This window comes from Rana temporaria, chromosome 5 (genome assembly GCF_905171775.1).
Source record: "Rana temporaria chromosome 5, aRanTem1.1, whole genome shotgun sequence".
Classification (NCBI taxonomy): domain Eukaryota; kingdom Metazoa; phylum Chordata; class Amphibia; order Anura; family Ranidae; genus Rana; species Rana temporaria.
This window is the reverse complement of record NC_053493.1, coordinates 340,482,005-340,508,125: the sequence shown is the minus strand read 5'-3', so window position 1 is coordinate 340,508,125 and position 26,121 is coordinate 340,482,005. Positions and strand designations below refer to the sequence as shown.

General features: G+C 44.1%; 1 protein-coding gene across 2 annotated transcripts; it reads right to left on the bottom strand.

Moving 5' to 3' along the window:
* Window positions 1-4,596: 4,596 nt before the first annotated feature.
* On the bottom strand, window positions 4,597-25,241 carry GDAP1 (ganglioside induced differentiation associated protein 1). Of its 2 annotated transcripts, none has more exons than XM_040354443.1 (6): window positions 25,041-25,241; window positions 22,044-22,236; window positions 18,814-18,987; window positions 14,679-14,773; window positions 9,902-10,016; window positions 4,597-5,169 (listed from the first exon to the last, which is right to left on the bottom strand). In XM_040354443.1, exons 1-6 carry the CDS (start codon window positions 25,119-25,121, stop codon window positions 4,784-4,786), a joined length of 1,044 nt encoding a protein of 347 aa, XP_040210377.1. In that variant the 5' UTR covers window positions 25,122-25,241; the 3' UTR covers window positions 4,597-4,783. The 2 variants fall into 2 exon arrangements, with proteins under 2 accessions (XP_040210377.1, XP_040210378.1); XM_040354444.1 differs by lacking the exon at window positions 25,041-25,241 and adding an exon at window positions 24,805-24,825.
* Between the last annotated feature and the right edge of the window lie 880 nt (window positions 25,242-26,121).

The following is a 26,121-nucleotide window of genomic DNA, read 5'->3' as shown; positions in this document are numbered from 1 at the left end:
TCAGTTGCATATCATGTCCCTGTCAAAGCGAACATTTCTACTTCATCTAGTAAGTTTTTTTATTGATGACAATGATTTTTCATTTTGGTTTAAAAATGTTAAAACAATAAAAAAAAAAAACATGACCATAGAAGTTCTGTAGAAATGTTAATGTGAAATATTAATTAATTTAGAGTGGCACACTGCTGACACCTGGTGGTCTTTCATAGTATGTCTTTTTATCATATAAACTGCAACACTTCTAAAAAAAAATATTATAAAATTATAGCTTTCCCGTTCTCCCAATCATAAAATATTACCTAATAGATGTAGTTGTCTTTTCAATTACCTTAACTCTTCTATCTCATAGTTTCATGGACAATGGACATTGAAATTGAATTAGTTTGCCAATAGCATTTGCTTCTACTGTGAAACACCTACAGGTGCATTGGGGGTGATTTACTAAAGGCAAATCCACTTTGCACTACCAGTGCAAACTACAAGTGCAAAGTGCAGGAGACAGTCAGAGAGGGTGCAGACACGGTACAGGAGATGATCAGAGAGGGTGTGGACATGGTACAGGAGACGGTCAGAGAGTGTGCGGACATGGTACAGGAGATGGTCAGAGAGGGTGTGGACATGGTACAGGTGAGGGTCAGAGAGTGTGTGGACATGGTACAGGAGACTGCTTGTACACTGAAGAGAGAAGCTGATAGCTGCCCAGGTCAGAGACCCCTCCCCTTTCCACTGTACACAGGGAAGAGACCTGCTAGCCAGAGGGAGATCCTGCGGTCACATTTTCACAGCCGGCAGCTGCAGCTGCCCCGGTGATCTGACGGGTCACCCACAGAGCACCGGGACAAAGCCAATTTCCTTTGATCTTTCCCAGGCCACGGATAGATGGGGACATGTGTCTGAATACCGCAATTTATTTATTTTCCAATCTTGTGTCAAGGGGAATCGGGTAATTTTTTTAAAATCGAAGCCGTACTTAGCGTTTTAGAGAGCGATCTTCTCCGCCGCTTCCGGGTATGGTTTTTAGGGACTGGGCGTTCCTATTTGATTGACAGGCTTCTGACAGGCTTCCGACGGTCGCATACATCGCGGCACGAGTAGCCGAAAGAAGCCGAACGTCGGTGCGGCTCTATACGGTGCCTGCGCACCGACGTTCGGCTACTTTCGGAAAATAATGACGCAATAGATGCGACCATCGGAAACCTGTCAATCAAATAGGAACGCCCAGTCCCGCAGCCCATACCCGGAAGCGGCAGAGAAGATCGCTCTCTAAAACGGTAAGTACGGCTTCGATTTAAAAAAAAACTACCCGATTCTCCTTGACAAAATGAGCCTCAATCTAAGGTTAAAAATTAACTTTTCGGGTGAACCTCCACTTTAATGTTAATACTGGTTTCATTATCTGCAAGGCGAGACTACATGACTGCCCATGGTTATGTTTTGGTATTGGACTGTTGTGTTGGCCTTTTTTTGTTGTTTTCTCTGATTACAGTTCTGGAAATCATTGTCTGTCCTTTACACTCAAGATGATATTGATGTTTTGACTATATGTATACTGTATGGTCAATGTTTTTATTTTACATGACCCTTTAAAAAATAATTAAAGGAATTACATAAAAAAGAGTAGCTGATGCCGCTGTGAAAGTCTCCTGACACTCACCGTCCCCTTCCTCCACCTTCCTCAATTAACCACTTAAGACCCGGACCAAAATGCAGCTAAAGGACCTTGCCCCTTTTTGTGATTTGGCACTGCGTCGCTTTAACTGACAATTGGGCGGCCGTGCGACGTGGCTCCCAAACAAAATTGGCGTCCTTTTTTTCCCACAAATAGAGCTTTTCTTTTGGTGGTATTTGATCACCTATGCGGTTTTTATTTTTTGCGCTATAAACAAAAATAGAGCGACAATTTTGAAAAAAATGCTATATTTTTTACTTTTTGCTGTAATAAATATCCCCCAAAAATATATAAAAAAATATGTTTTTCCTCAGTTTAGGCCGATACGTATTCTTCTACATATTTTTGGTAAAAGAAATCGCAATAAGCGTTTATCGGTTGGTTTGTGCAAAATTTATAGCGTTTACAAAATAGGGGATATATTTATTGAATTTTTATTAATTCTTTTTTTTTTTACTACTAATGGCGGTGATCAGCGATTTAAAATGCATTGTTTACTGTGGAAATGACAGTTGCAGTTTGGGAGTTAACCACAGGGGGCGCTGAAGGAGTTATGTTTCACCTAATGTGTGTTTACAACTGTAGGGGGGTGTGGCTGTAGGAGGGACGTCATCGATTGTGTCCCCCTATAAAAGGGATGACACGATCGATGCAGCCGCCACAGTGAAGGATGGGGAACTAGTGTTTACACACGTCTCTCCCTGTTCTTCAGCTCCGGGGACCCCAGCGGCGATCGGGTCCGTGGGTCACGGAGCTTCGGACTGGGTTGTGGGAGCGCGCCGCGGGCGCGCGCCCGCGACTCACGGCTGGGTACATGTACAGGACGTACCTGTACATACATGTGCCCAGCCGTGCCATTCTGCTGACGTATATGTGCAGGAGGCGGTCCTTAAGTGGTTAAGGAAACTTTGTATATTGTTTTCACAGAATGCAACACAAAGGTGATGATTTACTAAACGCAAATGAACTGTGCACTTTACAAAGTGCAATTGCACTCTGCTAGAGAAGTTGCTCCAGAGCTTAGTAAATGAGCAGAAACTCTGCTGACTTCCATCATCCAATCACGTGCAACCAAAAATAACGTTTTTTTATTTTCCTTGCACGTGATTGGGTATTCTTCGCAAAGTGAATCTTTACCCCATTTACTAAGCTCTTTTATTTTTTAAAGTGCACAGTCTATTTGTCTTTAGTAAATCAACCCCAATCTGTTAATGTGGGAGAGGTGGATGAATGACAGGATTCCCCCCAATCACAGAATGTATTGCACATTCGGTGAAAACAATACATGGAGTTTTCCTAATGAAAAGAGGGGAGGAGTGGGAGGGCTGGCGTCAGGAGACTTTCACAGCCTCAGTGACGGCTCTTAACATCGCTGGAAGTTGAGAGCTGTGAGGAGGATCCAACAGCTCTCAACTTGTGGGGAAATTTGTCATCAAACACTGAAAGTAATGACAGCGACAATTCTGCAACTGAGCAAATTTCCGTGTTTTTGATTTGATTACATTATTGATTAATTTGTATTATTATTTTTTATAATTATTTATAGTTATTTATTATATTATAATTTATGATTTTGTGTTTCAAACTTTATCATGCCCGGGATGTCTACTAGACTCTTGTTTGGTCAGATTTAGGTGAGTTATTCCTAAAAATTACAGGCCTACAATGTAAAACGCCAAATTTCCACCGCATTCAGCACCTAAAATCTGACATAATCATACCGCCAGGGAGGTTAATGCTACCCTGCGGAGTAACACCCTGTGAACCTGTTTGGAGGTGAGTAGAGCCCACCTCACTGAGAAAGAAAAAGGCTTTGGGCTAGATTCAGCAATGGTTTACGCCGGTGTATCTATAGATACGCCGCGTAAATTCAAAGCTGCGCCGACGTATCTTCTTTCTGTATTCAGAAAGCAAGATACGCCAAAATTAGGCTAAGATCCGATTGGCGTAAGTCTCTTACGTCGTCGTATCTTAGGGTGCATATTTACGCTGGCTGCTAGGTGGCGCTTCCGTAGTTTTCGGCGTAGAATATGCAAATTACCTAGATACGCCGATTCACAAACGTTGTGCGCCCGGCGGAATTTTTTTACGTCGTTTGCGTAAGGCTTTTCCAGCGTAACGTTGCTCCTGCTTCTATGATGCATACGCAATGTTAAGTATGGACGTCGTCCCCGCGTCGAATTTTGAAAATTTTACGTCGTTTGCGTAAGTCGTTCGCGAATAGGGCTTTGCGTAAATTACGTCCACGTCGAAAGCATTGACGATTTGTGGCGGAATTTCGAGCATGCGCACTGGGATTCTTTCAAGAACGGCGCATGCGCAGTTCGTTAAAGACGTCATTTACGTGGGGTCATGTTTTATTTACATAAAACACGCCCACCTCTTGCAAATTAGAATTTGGCGCGCTTACGCCGGCTAATTTACGCTACGCCGCCGCAACTTACGGAGCAAGTGCTTTGTGAATACTGCACTTGCCCGTCTAAGTTGCGGCGGCGTAGCGTAAATAACATACGCTACGCCCGCACAAACTTACGACGGGCTACTTGAATCTAGCCCATTATTCCTATTTTTGTTCACAAATGTGGCGCAATCTTGTACATTGCACAAGGCTCTGGAGCGTTTGCGGTGCTTCCTTATTTGCTTGAGTGTGTAGCATTCGGCTGGCTTGCTACATGCAGGTAAACTTTGCTGAAGATGTGAAGTGAATCATTGCGACCACGGCATGAAAATACCCCCATCCGCTGCCTATTGCCGCTAGGGGGGGTGGGGGGGTTGTCGGGAGACAAAAATGTGGCTCAACTGCGCATTTTTGCCACCCCCAAATCTTCATCAAACCAACTGATAAATAAATATTTTTAGATACGTGATCACATCTATTCAATACAATTGAGCACATTTTGACATATCAATTAAAAATATACTCCATGAATATTTATCCATTTATTATGGTGCAATATATTTCATCACAGTTTCATACTTGAGATATGCGCCTAGCTGGGCAGTTCTAAACATACACTGACTATTATCGCTTCCCATATTTCACCCTCTTGTACGTTCATTAGCAGTGGTGATAACATATTAAACTGATATCCGTATTCACATCCTTACAAAGAACTAAAAAAAGTTTTTAGCCCTAACTGAGGTGAAGACATTAAACAGTCTTTTTCTAATGCATATGAAGATGATGTACCCGGCCCCGGCCAGTAACCCCATCATCAAAGAAGAACCAAGAATGGAGGGCGCTCGTTTTCTTGCCACGCGGAACGCAGTCGGCAGGACAGCGGAGATTAAAATATTGTTGACATTTCCCAGAACTTGATTGAAAGTCTTTCTCTGCAGAATGCGTTGGTAATACGCCTCTAGATGAGGACGCTTGCCATTGCCCCAGTTTCTTCTAGCAAATCCTAGGAACTTCAGCCGGTGGAGAGTGACAGCTAACGATACATCTGCCAGGCTGAAGAACTGTCCACAGAGCCAGGAGTCATTACTCGTGCCTTCCTCTACAGCCAAGGGAAATAAGAGACAATCTGTTAATGAATCTTGTGTAGCATGTAAGCATAACAAACACGATGGAGAATTCCTATTGGTTGGTTTGATTGGAAAGAGGTTGACAGTTTTATGGATAAATATACCTCATCTTCATCCATATGGTTAGGGGAATCCAGCCTGACAAGTTGTAAAATATTTACCAAAGCGGAGCTCCACCATTAAAAAAAAAATAATCAAAAATGCTGCAAAAAAAATATTTTTATACATACCTGAAGTGCCTGTTGCTAGGCAGATCGTCCTAATCTGCCACTTCCTGATCTGCGGTCCGTCTTCTTTCTTCTCCTCCTCGGCTGCCTCCTGGGGAATGGGGGAGCAATGTCTTCTGAGACCTTGAGTGTGTCCCAGGAGACATCACCCATTCAAGTCGCGCCGCGCGGCTCGCGCATGCGCAGTAGGGACAGGCAGGGGTGGACTGACAACTCATGGGGCCCCCGGGCTTACAGATGGCCACCACGCCAGGAGGCATTGCATAGGCAGGGCAGCTACAATCTCAGGATTTTCACATCAAAAGCATGTCAGTTTTGGACATATCAGGGACAGATGTAAAAAAAAAAAAAAACACAGATTTATACATACTGTCTCTGGTTTTATTGAGCCTGGCAACCCTGATGGGGCCCCCTAGTGGCATGGGGCCCTCGGGCAGTGCCCGAGAGTCCCAATGGTCAGTCCGCCCCTGGGGACAGGTAAGTCTCCTTTATAAAAGTCAGCAGCTACAGTGTAAGACCCCTTTCACATTGAGGCGTTTTTCATGCGGTACAGCGCTAAAAATAGCACTGCTATACCGCATGAAAAAATCATGCCCTGCAGGCTTCAATGTAAAAGCCCGAAGGCTTTCACACTGAAGCGGTGCGGTAGCAGGACCGCTCCAAAAGTCCTGCTAGCTGCATCTTTGGAGCGGTATAGGAACGGGTGTTTACCGCTCCTATACCGCGCCTTCCCATTGAAATCAATGGGAAACACTGTAATACCGCAATGCGGGCGGTATTAACCCTTTTTCGGCCGCTACCCGAATATCGCGGTAAATACGACGGTATATCGGCGCTAAAAATAGCGTGGCTATACCATCACCGCACCTCCGCTGCCCAATGTGAAAGCAGCCTTAGTAGCTGCTGACTTTTAATTCCTATTTTTTTTAAACCGGACCTCCGCTTTAAGGATCATTAACCACTTTCCTACCACCCATTTTCATATGACGTCCACAGATGAAATCTCCCATCCTGGGTGGACGTCATATGACGTCCCGGGCTTCCTGGCCATCTGGAGGGAGCGCGCGCACTCTGCATCGCATGTGACCCGGTGCGCGGGCCTGGCGGCCCGCAATCACGGCAGGACTGTGGATCTGTGTGTGTAAACACACAGATTCACGGCCCTGTCAGGTGAGGAGAGCGATGTGTGTTCCCAGTACAGAGGAACACGCATCGGTCTCCTCCCCTTGTGAGTCCCCTCCCCCTACAGTTAGAATCACACATTGGGTAATACATTTAACCCCTTCAGCGCCCCCTAGTGTTAACCCCTTCCCTGCCAGTCACATTTATACAGTAAACAGTGCAGTTTTATAGCACTAATCGCTGTATAAATGTGAATGGTCCCAAAAATGTGTCAAAAGTGTCCGATATGTCCGCCCCACAATGTCACGGTCACAATAAAAATCGCTGATCGCTGCCATTACTAGTAAAAAAAAAAAAAAATGCAATAAAACTATCCCCTATTTTGTAGACGCTATAACCTTTGTACAGACCAATCAATATACGCTTATTCCATTTTGTTTTACCAAAAATATGTAGAAGAATACGTATCGGCCTAAACTAAGGAAAAAAATAATTTTTATAGATTTTTTGGGGGGATATCTATTATAGCAAAAAGTAAAAAATATTAAATTTTTTTCGAAATTGTCGCTATATTTTTGTTTATAGCGCAAAAAATAAAAACTGCAGAGGTGATCAAATATCACCAAAATAAAGCTCTATTTGTGGGAAAAAAGGATGTCAATTTTGTTTGGGAGCCACGTCGCACGACCGCACAATTGTCAGTTAAAGCGACGCCGTGCCGAATCGCAAAAAGGGCTCTGGTAAGGAAGGGGGTAAATTCTTCCGGGGCTGAAGTGGTTAAACCAGGTAGTATCTTTTCTTTGTCTTCTGACTTAAAGTGGTTGTAAACCCTTACATATACCTAGTGAAATGACTGGCCTTGGGTGATACACAGAGATTAAACAAATCCTCCTACATAAATTGCACCTGTTAATCTGCAGTCTTCTGTTCTCTACACCTGATCACAGTGCAGAATTTATAAAGCTTGTCTGAGCCTTAAGAAAAAAGGAGGCAGAGAGCTGAAGTCACACTCTGCAAAGCTTTGTGAGGAGAGGTCGGAGAGCTGATTGGAGGAAAGGTTCACGCCCTCCACACAGCACACAAGAACAGAGCTGAGGCTGAAAAACTGATAGGTGGACCTGATCGGAACAGTCATGTGAATAAGAGCATTAGGGTCAGGGTGGATTTGATTTAAATCACTAGTAAAAAGCTTGATTTAAATCAACTAGATTTAAATAATAATTTTTAAAGAGCAACTGTTTGTCCTGCAGCAGCTCCTCCTCTGACCTGCTGTTGACTCACCGACAGTTCTATACAATTTAATGGGACAGCTGGTGATGAGGCAGTGACACCACACTTGTGAGGGACATGGGGGCAGCAGGTGAGTGGATGCCCGCTAACAGGCGCTGCCGTGATGGATCTGAAATGACAGGTGCTCTTTAAATGTAAGAACTTATTCTTGCTGGTAGTTGGAATCTTTAATATTTGTAAACAAAATTTTCTAGTTAGAATAATGAGCTGTCAGGTTAGTAAAACAGCGATATCAGAAACGATTCAATCATACAGTTTGTAGTGTACATAGATTTGCAAAACAACGGGATAAAGGAATATTCCTGAACTTTGGTTTATCTCATGTTTACTGTGAAATTGTGTGAATGCATCAATGTAGTACATGTTATCTCAGCTTGGATTCATTGAATGAGTTAAAAAAATAATATAATATAATAATATTGCAGAATATACAGCCTCATGCTACATAACTAAGCTCCATTTCATGCTGAATAAACTATTAATGTATCTATTAATGTATCTTAAATAGAAAACTATCTTTAGATAGATTTTTACTCCAAAAGCATTTTTTTTAAATACATTTGATAAAAATCAACAAAATCGATTTAAATTAAATAAATGTGATTTTTTTTTTTTTTCAATCATTGCTTTATATCCACCCTGATTAGGGTTGATATGGATTAACTATTAGGTTAAATATAAACAATTTTGATTGTGTCCACTGTCTTTCCACCTAACTTTAATGCCTCGTACACACCGAGGAAACCAGTCGTGTGTACATTTTTTGACGAGGAAACTGTCGAGGAACTCGACGAGCCAAAAAGAGAGCATGTTCTCTATTTCCTCGACGGGAATGGAGAAAATTGGCACGTCGAGTTCCTCGACAGCCTAAGGCCTCGTACACACAACCGAGTTTCTCTGCAAAAATCAGCAAGAAACTTGCTGGTTTTTTTTTTTGCCGAGGGAAACCGGTCGTGTGTACACTTTTCGACAAGGAAACTGTCGAGGAACTTGTCGAGCCAAAAAGAGAGCATGTCTTCTTTTTCCTCAACGGCAATGGAGAAATTTGGCTCGCCGAGATCCTTGACAGCCTAACAAGGAACTCGACGAGGAAAACGTTGTGTTTCACCCGCCGAGTTCCTCGGTCGTGTGTACGAGGCCTAAGGCCCTGTACACACGGGCAAGAATCTTGTCAGGAAAAAAACGTTTTCCCTGACGAGATTCTCGGCAAGAATCTCTTGCCGCCCGAGGTTCTCTTGAAAGGAAAGAACGCGGTGACGTCATCACATACGACGAGCATGCGCTCGTCACATTCAATGCTGTCGCCGCCATCTTGCTTCACCTTACCTATGCCGTGGAAGCTACCGCGCATGCGTCAAAGTCATTTCGCGCATGCGCGGGTTTCCACGGCGACAGGTAAGTATACACACTCTCTGGTTTCTCGTCGGGAAACAGGCCGACAAGAATCTCGACGAGAAAAAAGAGCGCAGGTTCTCTTTTTTTTGCCTTAAGCCTCGTACACACGACCGAGTTTCTCGGCAAAAACCAGCAAGAAACTTGTGTACATTTTCGTCGAGGAAACTGTCGAGAAACTCGACGAGCCAAAAAGAGAACATGTTCTCTATTTCCTCGACGGGAATGGAGAAACTTGCCTTGTCGAGTTCCTCGACAGCCTAACAAGGAACTCGACGAGCAAAACGATGTGTTTCGCCCGTCGAGTTCCTCTGTCGTGTGTACGAGGCTTCAGTCTGTCAGGGTCTGGAAAATAAATGGAAAAGGTAGGCGTTCTATTGCTTTTTTTCGGACCTGAATGTGACAAATCGGAGGTAGCCAGATGTTAACGGTCACAAATGTGTTGGGTCTATCAGAGTCTGCTGGTAAAATGTGAACACAAACTGAAAGGGCACAGATGTCACAAAACTGACATGCTGAAAGGAATGGAGCGGCACCTCGTGAAAGGACCTTACTGGATAAAGAAAAGCTGTTGTGTTACCACAGTGAACAATCAGAAAACATCTGCTGGAATCTGATTGGCTGTGTGCAGTTCCTACATTTGTAATGACACATTTACCCACGCTGCACTGACCTGGACTTTCTTCAATCCGTCTCTCTAACTCCACTTCAACTTGATCCAGGACTTTTTCCAGCTCATCCAGTATTTTTGTCAGGTATTTTATATTATCATGTTCCATCAATTTGCTCTACAAAGACAAGCACATTAAATATGGTGTTAACGCATCATATGGTAATGCATTCTGATGATTGAATATAAATCCTCTGTCTGCCAGCAATATATGGAATCTAATTATTTGCAGCAGAATTTGCATAGTTATATCCACAAATTAGAATTCATCATGTACTGATCTGACTTCAGCATTTTACATAGTGATTGCTTTTTGATAAGCATGCTTCCCCCTCCCTATAAATGTAGGGTTCAAAGGGGCCTATTTACTAAAGGAAAATAGACTATACAGTTGCTCCAGAGCTTAGTAAATGAGGTAAAGCTTCACTTCATAAAGAGTACCCAATCACATGCAAGGAAAATGTAAAAAAAATGCATTTTTGCTTGTACATGATTGGATGATGGAAGTCAGCAGCGTTCTCCCTCATTTAACCCCCCTGGTGGTATTCCCAAGTCTGACTCGGGGTGAGATATTCATACCAAAAGCAGTAACCCCGAGTCAGACTCGGGCTTGCCTCGCTGCAGCAGCAGACAAAGTTACTTACCTTGTCCTGGATCCAGCGATGCCACCGCGCTGTGTGAGCTAGCGGGACCTCGCTCGATTCACACAGCGTCCTCCTGTGTGCCGCCGATCTCCGTTCCCTGCGATGTTACGACACACGGGAGCGGAGAACGGCGCCAAATTCAAAAACGTAAACAAACACATTACATACAGTATACTGTAATCTTATAGATTACAGTACTGTATGTAAAAAATACACACCCCCTTGTCCCTAGTGGTCTGTCCAGTGCCCTGCATGTCATTTTATATAATAAAAACTGTTCTTTCTGCCTGCAAACTGTAGATTGTCCATAGCAACCAAAAGTGTCCCTTTATGTCAAAAATGGTTTTAGATCAGCTAGAAAACAGCGATAATAAATTATAATCACTTGCAGAATTGTGCGATAGCGATTTGTGGGGAAATTCATCATAAAACAATAAAAGTAATGACAGCGACAATTCTGCAACTGAGCACATTTCAGTGATTTTGAGTTGATTACATTATTGAATAATTTTATTAGAATTATATTATTATTTGTTATAATTATTTATAATTATTTATTATATTATAATTTATAATTTTGTTTTTAAAAAAATGTCATACCCGGGATGCCTACTAGACTCTTGTTTGGTCAGATTTAAGTGAGTTATTCCTAAGAATTACAGACCTACAGTATAAAACGCCAAATTTCCTTGCAAATAATGGTACCGCTTTCAGCATCTTTTTTCTGAAAGAATCATACCGCCAGGGAGGTTAATAAGCTCTGGAGCAACTGCACCTTCTAAAGTGCACAGTCTATTTGCCTTTAGTAAATCAACCCCATAGTGTCATTATAATGATGCTTTTGTAGGAAAAGAAAGGACGAGACAGGGTTAGGGGGAATTAGGGTCAGTTAGAAAACTGCATCTCTAAACCTGTAACTAAGACCTCTTTCACACTGGGGCGGCGGGTCCGTTAGCGGCAGGGGCGGACTGACCATTGAGTCACTCGGGCACTGCCCGAGGGCCCCATGACACTAGGGGGCCCCATCAGGGTTGCCAGGCTCAGTAAAACCAGGGACAGTATGTAAAAATCTGTGTTTTTTTTTTTACATCTGTCCCTGATGTGTCCGAAACTGACATGCTTTTGATGTGAAAATCCTGAGATTTTAGCTGCACTGCCTGCACTGCCTCCTGGCATGGCGGCCATCTGTAAGACCGGGGGCCTCATAATCTTCTATTGCCCAGGGGGCCCCATGAGTTGTCAGTCCGCCCCTGGTTAGCGGTAATGCACCGCTAGTTTCAGAGGCTATTTTTGGCCGCTAGCAGGGCGCTTTTAACCCCTGCTAGCAGCCGAAGAAAGGCTTAACCCCCTGAGCGGTAATCCCGAGTCTGGCTCAGGAATTTCAGGACCAAAAGCGGTAACCCCGAGCCAGACTCTGGATCGCCTTGCAGTGTCCACAGGCAGGGTTTACTTACCTTGCCCCTGGATCCTGCGATGCCTCTCTGCTGTGTGATCGAGCGGTGTATCCTTGCTCGATTCAGGCATCATTCAGATATCACCGCACAAAGTCGAGGACGTCATATGACGTCCTCCGGTGGACAAGTGATTAAAGTTTTATTATCATTATATTATTTGTTATAATTATTTATATGTATTTATTATTCAAGTATTTTTTTTTCAAACCACATGATTAGAGCACGGGGCTCTAATGGGCTTGAAAAAGGTTGGGCTCAGGGGACAGAACCTACCCAACTATGACGAATTATCAATCAGAACAGGAGGCGTATCGGGTTGGCGAGGAGGAGAAGGCGAGGAAGCTTTGAAGGGGTAAGTGCGGGGGGAGACTGTCACCGTGGAGAGGCTGAGTGTGGGCGTACCTGGGTGGGGTTTGTTTGCCGCCCCCCTCCCAAAGGGGCAGATCCACAAAAGGATTACGCTGGCGTATCTATTGATACGCCGGCGTAATTTTAAATTTCCCGCATCGTCATAAGATACGACGGCATCTGGGATCGATCCGACAGGCGTACGTCTTACTACGCTGTCGGATCTTAGATGCAATTTTTCGGCGGCCAGCTAGGTGGCGTTTCCGTCGAAATCCGCGTCGGGTCACAACGTATTTACATAAAACACGCCCCCAATACATCCATTTGAATTCCGCACCCTTACGCCGCCAGAGATACACTACGCCGCCGTAACTTACGGCGCAAATTCTTTGTGGATTCAAAATAAAATAAATAAGTTACGGCGGCGTAGTGTATCTTAGATACGCTGCGCCCGGCATACAGATGCGTCGTTGTACGTGGATCTGCCCCAAAATGTTTAGCACCGGCAGCCATTGGTCATAACCCCCATCAGATATTTGTTTTGTCATCTGTGTCTCATTGCAGAGATCTCCCTTCACTTCCTGTCCCAAAGCCAAACAGGAAGTGAGAGGAAATCCCTAAAAATTAAGGGAATTCCTTGGGGAACCCCATGTCACCAGAACTAGTGACCCCATTGGAAGATTTCTCCCCTATTACTTTTCTGGGAAAACCCCAAATTTGGGATTTTCTTTTACTTTCACGTTCAGTAATAATGATAAACAGGACAAATAGAGAGGTGAATCTCCTTAACAGGGGTACAGACAGCAATAAAAAACCTCACCCCCCTTCCACCATGTAAATATGAGATTTGAGGTCTTTTTTACCCCAGATCTCATATTTAAGAGGTCCTGTCATGTTTCTATTAAAAGAGATGTTTACATTCCTTGAAATAGGAATAAAAGTGACCCAAATATAATTTTTTAAAAGACTGTTTAAAAAAAAGAAAAAGTAAAATAAATAAGAAAATAAACAAATTTAAAGCGCCCCATCCCTACTCACGTATGTGCGCAGAAGCACCCGCATATAAAAACTGTGTTTAAACCACACATGTGAGGTGTCGCAGCGATCGTTAGAGCAAGAGCAATAATTCTAGCCCTGGACCTCCTCTGTAACTCAAAACTGGTAACCTGTACACATTTTTAAACATCGCCTATGGAGATTTATAAGGGTAAAAGTATGTCGCCATTCCACAAGCGGGCGCAATTTTGAAGCGTGACATGTTGGGTATCAATTTACTCAGCATAACATTATCTTTCACAATATAAAAACAATTGGGCTAACTTTACTGTGTATTTTTTTTTAAGTGTGCTCCTAAGACCGCTGCGCAAATACGGTGTGACAGAAAGTATTGCAATGACCGCCATTTTATTCTCTAGGGTGATAGAAAAAAAAATCATAATGTTTGGGGGTTCTAAGTAATTTTCTAGCAAAAAATATGATTTTAACTTGTAAACAACAAGTGTCAAAAAGAGGCTTGGGGCTGAATTGGTTAAGTTATACTTTAACTACCCTAACTTTGGGAAAATACAATCTAATTGGCTGATGCGGATTACTAAATTTTTTACATCATTAGTGCTCCATCCATGCAACTCATCCCTTTAATTAGTGACATCAAAATGACATAGGCTTTATGTTTAAATAGATACAGCCAGTCTCTGACATGTACCTGATGAGTGTATAATAAAGAATAAAAAAACGATTCTAAGACCACAAATTTAGATTTAAATATAGCATGTCAAATTTCTCCAGGATCTTTAACCACTTGCCAACTGGCTCACGCCAATATACGTTGGCAGAATGGCACAGCTGCACAAAACAGCGTATGGGTACGTTGTTCCCCTTAAGAGCCGCCGGAGGCGGACATCACGTCAGCTGGACCCACTGATTGTCTCCTGCTGTGTCCAAGCACAGTGGGAGCAGGGATCCGGGCAATGCGTGTGCGCACCCCAGAGCCAAAGAAGAGATCACGTACAGGTACGTGATTTTGCGTTTAAGGGCCGCCCTGCCGCAGTATATATACGTGGGGCGGTCCTTAAGCAGTTATTTAACTGCACATTTTTTTTCACCTTAGTGTTTTATTGTTGCTATAATAGTCTAATATAATAACAACATTTAAAAATGCTGTCTCTGTGGTTGGGGACATGGTTGGGTGGATATTGATCAGCAGGTCCTCAGACAATGATGTTCCTACTGGCGACAGGTACACTGCAAGCATTATGTGTCTAAAGGTAATACCAATACTATGTAAAAGACATACTAGGTAAAGACATTTACAGCCCTTTTGATGGGACTTACTTTTAGGCGTTTCTGTTTTGCAATGTAAGCATCTTCAAGATCTGGATTTTCTTGGGCAAGTTTCTTGAGTTCGGACTCAGTGCTTCCAATTTGAGCTATACAAAAATATATTTGGATAGAAAATACAATAAATAACTCCATAACAGCATGAGAAAGGAAACTAAATGGTTTCATATATAACAGATTTCACCCTAAGACCCCTTTCACACTGGGGCGTTTTTTCGGGCACTTTGGCATTAAAAAAAACTGTAAAGCGCCTGAGAGAAGCCTGATCTGCAATCCCAATGTGAAAGCCTGAGTGCTTTCAGACCCCTTTCACACTGGGGCGTTTTTTCAGGTGCTTTAGTGTGACAGCACTCAGGCTTTCACATTGGGATTGCAGATGCAGCTTCTTTCAGGCGCTTTACAGGCGCTTTTTTTAACGCTAAAGTGCCTGAAAAAAGCTCCCAGTGTCAAAGAAGCTGCATCTGCAATCCCAATGTGAAAGCCAAGTGCTTTCACACTAAAGCGCCTAAAAAACACTCCAGTGTAAAAGGGGTCTTAACGTTAAAGCGCCTGAAAGAAGCTGCATCTGCAATCCCAATGTGAAAGCCAGAGTGCTTTCACACTGAGGCGCTGCGCTGGCAGGGCGTCAAAAAAAGTCCTGCAAGCAGCTTCTTTGCAGCGCTTCCCATTGAGGGAGCTTTTTTAACACCAAAGCGCCTGAAAAACACCCCGGTGTGAAAGAGGTCTTAGCGTCGCTTTACCAGCGTTTTTCGGGGGGGTTGGCAGTGTAAAAGGGCTCTGAAAGCACTCGGGGCTTTCACATTGGGATTGCAGATGAGGCTTCTTTCAGGTGCTTTACAGGCGCTTTTTTAACGCCAAAGAACCTGAAAAACTCTCGAATAACACCCGAAAAACACCCCAGTGTGAAAGGTGTCTTACGGTATAAAATTCTAAATATAGGGGTTGATTTAGACTGGCAAATAGACTGTGCACTTTTCAAAGTGCAGTTGATCTCTTAGTAGATGAGCTGAAGCTCTTCTGACTTCCATTATCCAATCATGTGCAAGCAAAAATGCAATTTTTTATTTTCCTTGCACGTGATTGGATACCTTTTGCAAAGTGTAGTATCATAGGGTGAGGGATGTAACCCATTACTGCTAGTTTTGCATATCTGTGTCCCCCACATTTGCTGCCTCCTACATACCTAAAGAGCACAGCAATGGCATATTGTTTAGAAAATGTTCAAAGTATCCTTAGCAGCCTGCGTGCTTTATCAAAGGATTTCGGGTCATTGTCCTGAAAACCCCAATAGTCTGTAAATTACCAAGACATTCTTAGCAGTTGGTAAGACGTAACAATAGTAAGCATCAAAGGGAACCCCAATGAGATGCTGGGGTAATACCCATAGCAAGAGTGAGGCAGATGATGCTGTTCACAACCAATGCATATTTGCTGATAAGCTGCTAACATAAGGATATAACAATTATTTATTCTGCATCTAAAGAGTTTGCATGAGCAAGTTAAACAGTCAATAACTCACATCATTAAAAACTCGAAATAAATGGTTTATTGCATGTTGTTCATACTCACTCAGTCACTATGCAAATTGTTTTCTGTATTCTGCAAAAAAACTGGCTGATCCTGCTGTTCTCTCCCCCCCTCCTGTCCATGTTCCCACTGCAGTTGGGCATTTTGCAGAGCAGTGTTGGCAGCTAGGGCACATGTTCAGTTTTCAGTGTATTTTCTACCCTGAGCATTTCTTCCCTATCACGTCTGAGCAGCCCATGTGACTATGGAATCACACAAGTGGCTGTATACACAATGGTAGATGACAGCCCACTCCCCCCTCCCTCCTCCTTCATGTTTACTAACCAGATAAACACAATAGAGATGATTGGATATTACCTCTTGATTGATGGAGGCTTTTCCTCCCTGTTATTCTTTGACATAGGCTGGAGGGGCGTGACATGGCCTGTGACTGGCAAAAAATCCGCCCACACCATGCTATTGCCAAAAAATAATAACGATTTAATTTCAAATACAGTAAAACCTTGGTTTGAGAGTGTTTTGCAAGACAAGCAAAGTTTTTAAATCAATTTTGACTTGATATACAAGTAGTGTAATGTCACAACTGATTAGAATAGAGAAGAGAGGCGCCTCTAAGTGTAGCAATATGGTTACATTTTAAGAAGGTACAACATTTAGCAACATATTGCTACACTTAGGGACTCCTTTCTTCTCTTTTATACTCTGTAGCTCCTGCTGAATTTAGCTTCTAATCCCCTTGGGGAGGCTTCCATTTGTGGATGAACATTTTATGGTTACACAACCTATCACATTGCTATAATCTTTTTATATGGACTATAAACTGAAGGACTTATGAAGAAATGGTTGTGGAACCAATCATTTGAGTTTCCATTATTTCTTATGAAGAAATGTGCTTTGATATACAAGTGCTTTGGATTACAAGCATGTTTCCAGAACGAATTATGCTCGCAATCCAAGGTTTTACTGTATATATTTGTATGACGATTTAAAACAGTTTATTGCTATTAATTATTTATTTTTACTCTGTATTCCAAAGTATTTTTTTTTCTTTTTTTGAACATGTGACCAGTAGCATAGGACCAGAAGCTCCTCCTGCTTATGTTTCCCTGCAGACAGGCTGGGAATGATGTGAGTAATGTGACAGCTGTGTATCGATTAAGAAAAAAAGGTACTTCGATTTGTTTTATTATTCAAATAAATACAGTGGCATCTTCCATGTATAGAAAGAGCCCAACTGTACAGAGAGGCTGATACCAGGCCAAATTCAGACACTTACACTGCTTGCACTTAAAAAATACAGCTTATAATGCATTATTGATTACAGGGCTGCATTCATATCTGCCCAGAGTTGGGATGTAAGTCAAAGATGATTAAGCCTGAACAACCCACAGGAGAGCTCACCATATCTGTCCTGTTTGTTGATATGGGCCCAGATTCAGATAGGAGATACGACGGCATATCTCCTGATACGCCGTTGTATCTCTGAGTCCGGCCGTCTTATCTATGCGCCTGATTCATAGAATCAGTTACGCATAGATATCCCTAAGATCCGACAGGTGTAAGTGTCTTAGGCCTCGTACACACGACCGGACATGTCCGATGAAAACGGTCCGCGGACTGTTTTCATCGGACATGTCTGCTGGCAGATTTTGGTCTGATGTGTGTACACACCATCAGACCAAAATCCCCGCGGACAGAAAACGCGGTGACGTGGCGGCGACGATGACGCGGCGACGTGCGCGACCCAGGAAGTTCAATGCTTCCACGCATGCGTCGAATCACTTCGACGCATGCGGGGGATTTCGGTCCGATGGTTAGGTGTACTAACCATCGGAGCATGCTAAGAAACTTTTGTCCGCTGGAAACCTGTCCGCTAGGCCGGAAAACTGTCCGGTAGGCCCTACACACGGTCGGACATGTCCGCAGAAACTGGTCCACGGATGGTGTACGAGGCCTTACACCATCGTATCTTAGGCTGCAATTTCACGCTGGCCACTAGGTGGCGCTTCCGTTTGTTTACGCAAGGAATATGCAAATTACTATTTACGTCGATTCAGAAACGAACGACCGCCCGGCGCTTTTTTTTTTACGTCGTTTGCGTTCGGCTTTTTCCGGCGTATAGTTACCCCTGCTATATGAGGCGTAGCTAATGTTAAGTATGGCCGTCGTTCCCGCGACGAAATTTGTAATTTTTACGTCGTTTGCGTAAGTCGTTCGCGAATACGGCTGGACGTAATTTACGTTCACGTCGAAAGCATGACGTTTTGCCAACATCATTTGGAGCATGCGCCGTTTGTTGAAAACGTCAAAAACGTGGGGTCAGTACTATTTTACATAGTACACGCCCCCCAACCAGCCTATTTTGAATTAGGCGGGCTTACACCGGTCCAGTTACACTGCGCCGCCGTAAGTTTAAGCGCAAGTTGTATGTGAATACACAACTTGCTGCTCAAACTTACGGCGGCGTAGTGTATCTGAGATACACTACGCCCGCCTAAAGATAGGCAAAGCTATCTGAATCCGGGCCTTGGAGTATATCTTATTATGTAAAAGCAGAATTACTCATTAGGGAATATATACATATTAAACATTCTATACATACTGCGAATCCTGGATGTGGCATATGCTGGAATCATGGATTCTGCTGTAAGTTCTGGGTGTAGGATACAGCCATGAGTATAAGCATCCATGGGCAAGGAGTCCAGTAGTTCTCTGTAGTGTTGTACCCTTAGGTAGTACACACTTCCTTCTTCTGGAACTAGTCTTGCTGTTTTAGCTGCAAACAACACAGAAAAATGCATTCAGATGAATATAAAGTCGTTCACTGTATCTAAACCCAAGAACAATAATGTAATCAATTACAGCTTACAACAAGCCAAAATATGCGATGGCTGCATTTGTTTTCTTTCTGCATTTGTGCTCTTCAGGCTAGGAACATTTTCAGCTAGTACAGAAAGAGTCCTTGTCACTTCCCGTGAACTGAACTGGAAGCACAAACGATACTATCTGTTTCAAACTACCAACCCCATTAACAACCATGAAATGGAGAAGAAAAGAGGAAGACTTGTTGAAAGTCTATGGATAAGTGAGTGTAGCCACTTAGAGACAGGAATTGCATTATTTGGAGGATTAAAAGGAGAAAAGTAATGGAAAAAAAATCTGACTGGTAAACTGCAGTATACTAAAGTTTCCTCCTTTCCTCTAATCCAGGGGTGTCAAACTGGCGGCCCTCCAGCTGTTGCAAAACTACAAGTCCCATGAGGCATTGCAAGGCTAACAGTTACAAGCATGACTCCCACAGGCAGAGGCATGATGGGACTTGTAGTTTCGGAACAGCTGGAGGGCCGCCAGTTTGACACCCATCCATCCTGCAGCATTTTTATCTTAGCCTAGGTCCCTCATCAGCACCATTATTGAGGCTGGTGCACCACCAATCAAGCGCTGCAGATGGTCCCTTGCTAGCCAGCCCCCTACCAGCCCCTTGCAATGATATCACTTCCAATAAGAAGATCCATGTCACACCGGCCCACCCAGAAAAGCACCCCCACCAGATGTAAACAAAAGAAAAGAGAATGATCAAGAGGAACATGTGACCACGGCTTTCAAAAAGAAAAACGGGCATTTAGATAACGTTTTTTTTTTACTGCCGGAGGAGTTTAGGAGGGATGGTAGTGTTATCCTGAGTATAGACTTATAGGTGGATTCATAGAGAGTTAAGCCGGCGTATCAGTAGATACGCCGTCGTAACTCTAAATCTACGCCGGCGTTAATTTAAGCGTATTCTGGAAACCAGATACGCTTAAATTAGGCGAAGATACGAGCGGCGTAAGTCTCCTACCCGTCGTATCTTAAAGTGTAATTTTTAGGCTGGCCGCTAGGTGGCGCTTCCGTTGAGTTTGGCATAGAATATGTAAATGACTAGATACACCGATTCACGAACGTACGCTTGCCCGTCGCAGTAAAGATACGCCGTTTCCGTAAGAGATACGCCGCGTAAAGATAAAGCTGCCCCTAGGAGGCGTAGTCAATGTTAAGTATGGCCGTCGTTCCCGCGTCGAAATTTGAAAATTTTACGTTGTTTGCGTAAGTCGTCCGTGAATGGGGCTGGACGTAATTTACGTTCACGTCGAAACCAATACGTCCTTGCGGCGTACTTTGGAGCAATGCACACTGGGATATGTACACGGACGGCGCATGCGCCGTTCGTAAAAAACGCCAATCACGTCGGGTCACGAGTAATTAACATAAAATACGCCCCCCCATCCTCATTTGAATTAGGCGCGCTTACGCCGGCCGCATTTACGCTACGCCGCCGTAAGTTAGGAGGCAAGTACTTTGTGAATACAGTACTTGCCTCTCTGACTTAAGGCGGCGTAGCGTAAATATTATACGCTATGCCGCCTTAAAGTTGCGGCGCTCTATATTAATCTAGCTATTAGACTAAAGAAATTTTGTTTTTGGGATTAGACAAGCTTAACGCTTCAATACAGGGAACTTTTACCCCCAGTCCAGCGATGTTGGCACCGCAGCTGATGTTTCCATCAGCTGTCGGGTGCGTGCTGCCTCCATTGCGAGTAAGGGAACCCGGCAGTGAAGCCTTACGACTTCACCCTGGGAACCCTACTGCACATGCACGAGGCTCCGCTACTCTCTCCTACTGGCCCGGCGGCCAAGGGAGGGTTTTACTTCCTCTTTTGCTCGCAGCAAAGCCTGCAAATGAAAAGCATAATGGGCTAGTATGCATTGCATACTAGCCCATTATGTGCCACTTACCTGCAAAAGAATCCAGCGATGTCCCCTGTGTAAGCAGTGTCCATCTTCTGGCCCCTCTTCCTTCCGGGCCACGGACTCCGGCTCTGTCATTCGCCGGAGCCGCGTGACGTCACTCCCACGCATGCGCACGGGAGCCGCGATTAACGGTACAGGCTAGGGAAGAAACGGCACTTAGTTTAGTTTCTTCCCCGTGCATGCGCCGTTGAGATTTACAACGGACTACAAGTGAAATATCTCCTAATCGGCGCACGTTTAGGAAATATTTCCACTACCTATAGGTAGGGGTGCAACGGATCGTGCCCGATCCGCGATCCGAACGGGTCGACCTGTTCGGTTCGGCAACAGACTGCGATCCGCGGAGCGCACCTCCGCCGTGGCCTTAGGAAAGACCGCGGCTTCGGCCTAGCTCCGGAGCGGTCAGCCATCTTGGTACACCCGGCGGCGGTGCGCGCTGACGTCATCACCCCTCTGCTATTCCTACCAGAGCGCGCGCCGCGATCTATTTTGAATGCATCTGCAAGACTGCAAGTACAGTGAGTTGAATCATGATTGTTGGGCAATGCAAAAACTACTGGCTATTATTACTAATATGTGGGGGCAATGTTATACTACTGAGTGGCTATAGATGTACCTTGAATTTATTATTACTAATGTGGGGGAAAATGTTATACTACTGGCTATTATTACTAATGTCATGTGGGGGCAATGTTAAACTACTGGCTATTATTACTATGTGGGGGCAATGTTAAACTACTGGCTAGTGGCTAGTATTACTAATGTGGGGGCAATGTTGCTGATCCGAAAATGATCCGATCCGTGACTCCTGATCCGAGGATCGATCCGATCCGTGAGTTTTTCGATCCGTTGCACCCCTACCTATAGGTAAGACTTATTCTAGGCTTACCTATAGGTAGAAGTCCAAAAAGTGGGTTTACAACCACTTTCAGAGTTCCATTAACTTTAGAACATCCTTGGTATCTTTATGCGATCTCCAATATGCAACAAGCAAGAAATGTAATGAAATAACCCTAATATTGTACCCATCAGACAATGGTTTACCTTCAGTAAATGTCTGTTCCAGATAATCAATAATTTGCGTAGCTTCACAGATGATATTTTCTCCGTGAACAAGGACTGGAACCTCTCCTGATGGGTTAAGGCGCATAAACCAGGGCTCATTGTTTTCACTCAAGGGTAGGCTGACATCGTGTTCTTCACATTTCAGACACTTCTCCGCTATTACCAGTCGCACCTGTAAATAATCAGAGATGTCACCAAAATGAAAAACACTTGCCGATCCTAATCAATCATTTGTTCCATAGCCCCAATACCAATTCTACTTGTGCTGGATGTTTTGTCCTCCTGTCATTCAGTATGGGCTCATTCCAGAGGATTATAGAGGGTAAAACCCCCAATTATGGCAGAGTTTCTAAGGCACAAATTACTATATTTTTGAAAATTATTTCAACATTTTTTACAAAATTGTTTTCATAAAAGCAGCAAAACCTTTCCACAGAGCTATATGATTGGATGTCCAATTGGCGCTCTACATATGAATGTACAGCGACTATAGTAGTATAGTAGCAGTACAGCCCGATTACTGTACAAAAAGCTCCCACAATCTCGACGTGTTTCTTGGATAAAAATCCACTTCATCAGGAGTTGATTGAAGGAGCATATATGAGTACACTAAATGAAACAATGTATATACTGTACATAGGAAAATCAATACCTTACTATTAATACCAGATAAAAGGCAGTTTATTTGTCAAAAATCTGGATCAAAGTGCATAACTTTCCCTCAAATGCCATGAGGGAGAACACCTATGCCACTGGGGGGTGGCACACATACAGAGCCCCAGATTAAGAAACAGAGCACCCGGACACAGAAGCTGCCAGGTATCAGGAGAGCCGTGGTTGGAGGCTCCCAGGCTGGACGCTCCGTTTGCAAGTAAGGACCTGGAGGGGTTAGTTTGCGCCCCCCCAAAATGTTTTATCACCAGCTGCCAGTGGCTACATGAGTGTCCAGGGGCGCAATGATGTCACCGTTTATGGCACAAGCTCTGAACATCCGTCACGGTATACCGGACCTTCAGAGCACAAGTACTGGTGACATCCCTGGCTGCATGAAGTGTGAATATCTCCTATACTATACAGGTTTAGGAGATATTCACGGTACCTGCAGGTTCTTTTTGACTGAGTTTACTACCACCTTAAAGTGGTTGTATACCCCTTTAGCACATTTTTACCTAAAGGTAAGCCTATAACCTTACCCACATGGGTTACCTGTAGGTAAAATGAATATCTCCTAAACCTGTACGGTTTAGGACAGGGGTCAACAATATCCGGGCGCCAGGTCACAATTGCGACAAGAAATTGTGACCTGGCGCCCATGCCCACCGGTAATTGAGGCAGCGGCTTTGCGGCCTATAAGGTCGCGAAGTCACGGCCTCAATTACCGACCGCCGCGGGCGCGCCGCGATAGCGCGGTGGGTGGAGCTCCGTGCGCCCCCACCTCCCCGCCGAGTGATGGCCCCGGGCCCGTGACGGCCGGTAATTTGGGCCACGGCTTTGCGGCCTTGTGAAGTCCCAAGCTCTTGCTTCTGTCAGCTGGCACAATCTGGTGGTGGCCGTTGGCATTACAAGTTAAACAGCAATTCTAATGTAATTTTTCACTATTTTCACTGCCATCTTCTTCCCTCTAATTAGAACCCCCAAACATTATATATATTTTTTATCCTAACACCCTAATGAATAAAATGGCGATCGTTGCAATACTTTCTGTCACGCTGTATTTGCACAGCGGTCTTACAAGCGCACTTTTTTGGGGAAAAAAAATACACTTTTTTTTATTAAAAAATAAAACAGTAAAGTTATCCCAATTTTTTTTAATATTGTGAAAGATAATGTTACGCCAAGTAAATTGATACCCAACATGCCACGCTTCAAAATTGCGTCCGCTCGTGGAATGCCAACAAACTTTTACCCTTTAAAATCTCCATAGGAGACATTTAAAAAATTCTACAGGTTGCATGTTTTGAGTTACAGAGGAGGTCTAGGGCTAGAATTATTGCTCTCGCTCTACCAATCGCGGCGATACCTCACGTGTGTGGTTTGAATACCGTTTACATATACGGGCGCTACTTACGTATGTGTTCGCTTCTGCGCACAAGCTCGTCGGGACGGGGCGCGTTTTCTGGCTCCTAACTTTTTTAGCTGGCTCCTAGATTCCAAGCAAATTTGTCAAACCCTGGTTTAGGAGATATTCACTTTGCATGCAGTCGCTGATGTCAGTGGCGCATGCGCATGCGCAGCGTATCCCGCTGGAACTTGCCGAAACGGAGGGCTCCCACCCGCAGCGCCGGAGACGCAAACCTGGAAGAATCGCTGAGACAAAATGTCAGCTCCCTCGGCGGTGACCGGGAGACGGCACTGGGGCTTTGTTCTAAGGTAAGTATTTCATAATGAGCTAGTATGCAGTGCATACTAGCTCATTATGCCTTTGCCTTATAGTTTTTGGGGTTTTTTTCTGGGTACACTACCGTTTTAAGCCTGCGATGAAAAAGCCTATGCTGGAGGTTGGTAAGGCAGGGACAGGAGCGCGATCTACCCATCACCTGACTGCAGGTAGAATGACTGACCCCCTATCACTGACCCCCTATCTATGCAGATCAGTACAACTCAATGGATGCCATGTGAATGAAAGGAGAGGAGACGATGTGATTGGCCAGGGAGGAAATGAGATGACAAGAGAGAAACAAGGGAAGAGAGACAAAAGGAGAAAAAAAACAAGGGCAGGGCTAGCAGATCATCCATGTACCTCAGGCAAGCCTCCTCCATCCGTGTCCCGCACCATGCAGTGATAGGCGGAGCAGGACGGCCGGGTACTGAGCCCCGGACTGTGATAGGCGGAGGAGGACGGCCGGGTACTGAGCCCCGGACTGTGATAGGCGGAGGAGGGTGGCCGGGTACTGTGCCTGGCCTGTGATAGGCGGAGGAGAATGACCGGCACTGAGCTGTCCAGGTGCTGAAGCTGAGGTACCGCGCTGCGCTCACCTTCTGGGAGGTGAAGGAATGAGTCCAATGGTAAAGGATGAGCTTCTCCTCCATCACCCGATCCGCCGCACTGTCCTCCATCTCAGCCGGGGGGAGCAGAGCTCTTCACCGTCACCGGAGCCGTTACCTGCCGCACAGCATTGTGGGAGAGCCGATCAGCAGCTTGCTCCTTGTGCTTCTTCCTTCTCTGGAATACTGGGACGGGATTGGCTTGTTGGAAATCATTGCTCTATGACTAGCATAGTTAAAGGGTCACTCCACTTCCACATAGCAGTGATTGTAGCTCTGGATGTAATATCATGTGTATACCTGCACCATAGTCATTGTACACAGTGCTCCCTCGCTATGTAATATCATGTATACCTGCACCATAATCATTGTACACAGTGCTCTCTCTCTATGTAATATCACGTATACCTGCACTATAATCATTGTACACAGTGCGCCCTCTCTATGTAATATCATGTGTATACCTGCACCATAGTCATTGTACACAGTGCTCCCTCTCTATGTAATATCATGTGTATACCTGCACCACAATCATTGTACACAGTGCGCCCTCTCTATGTAATATCATGTGTATACCTGCACCATAGTCATTGTACACAGTGCTCCCTCTCTATGTAATATCATGTATACCTGCACCATAATCATTGTACACAGTGCTCTCTCTCTATGTAATATCATGTATACCTGCACCATAATCATTGTACACAGTGCGCCCTCTCTATGTAATATCACGTATACCTGCACCATAATCATTGTACACAGTGCGCCCTCTCTATGTAATATCACGTATACCTGCACCATAATCATTGTACACAGTGCTCTCTCTCTATGTAATATCATGTATACCTGCACCATAATCATTGTACACAGTGCTCTCTCTCTATGTAATATCACGTATACCTGCACCATAATCATTGTACACAGTGCGCCCTCTCTATGTAATATCATGTGTATACCTGCACCATAATCATTGTACACAGTGCTCTCTCTCTATGTAATATCATGTATACCTGCACCATAATCATTGTACACAGTGCTCTCTCTCTATGTAATATCATGTATACCTGCACCA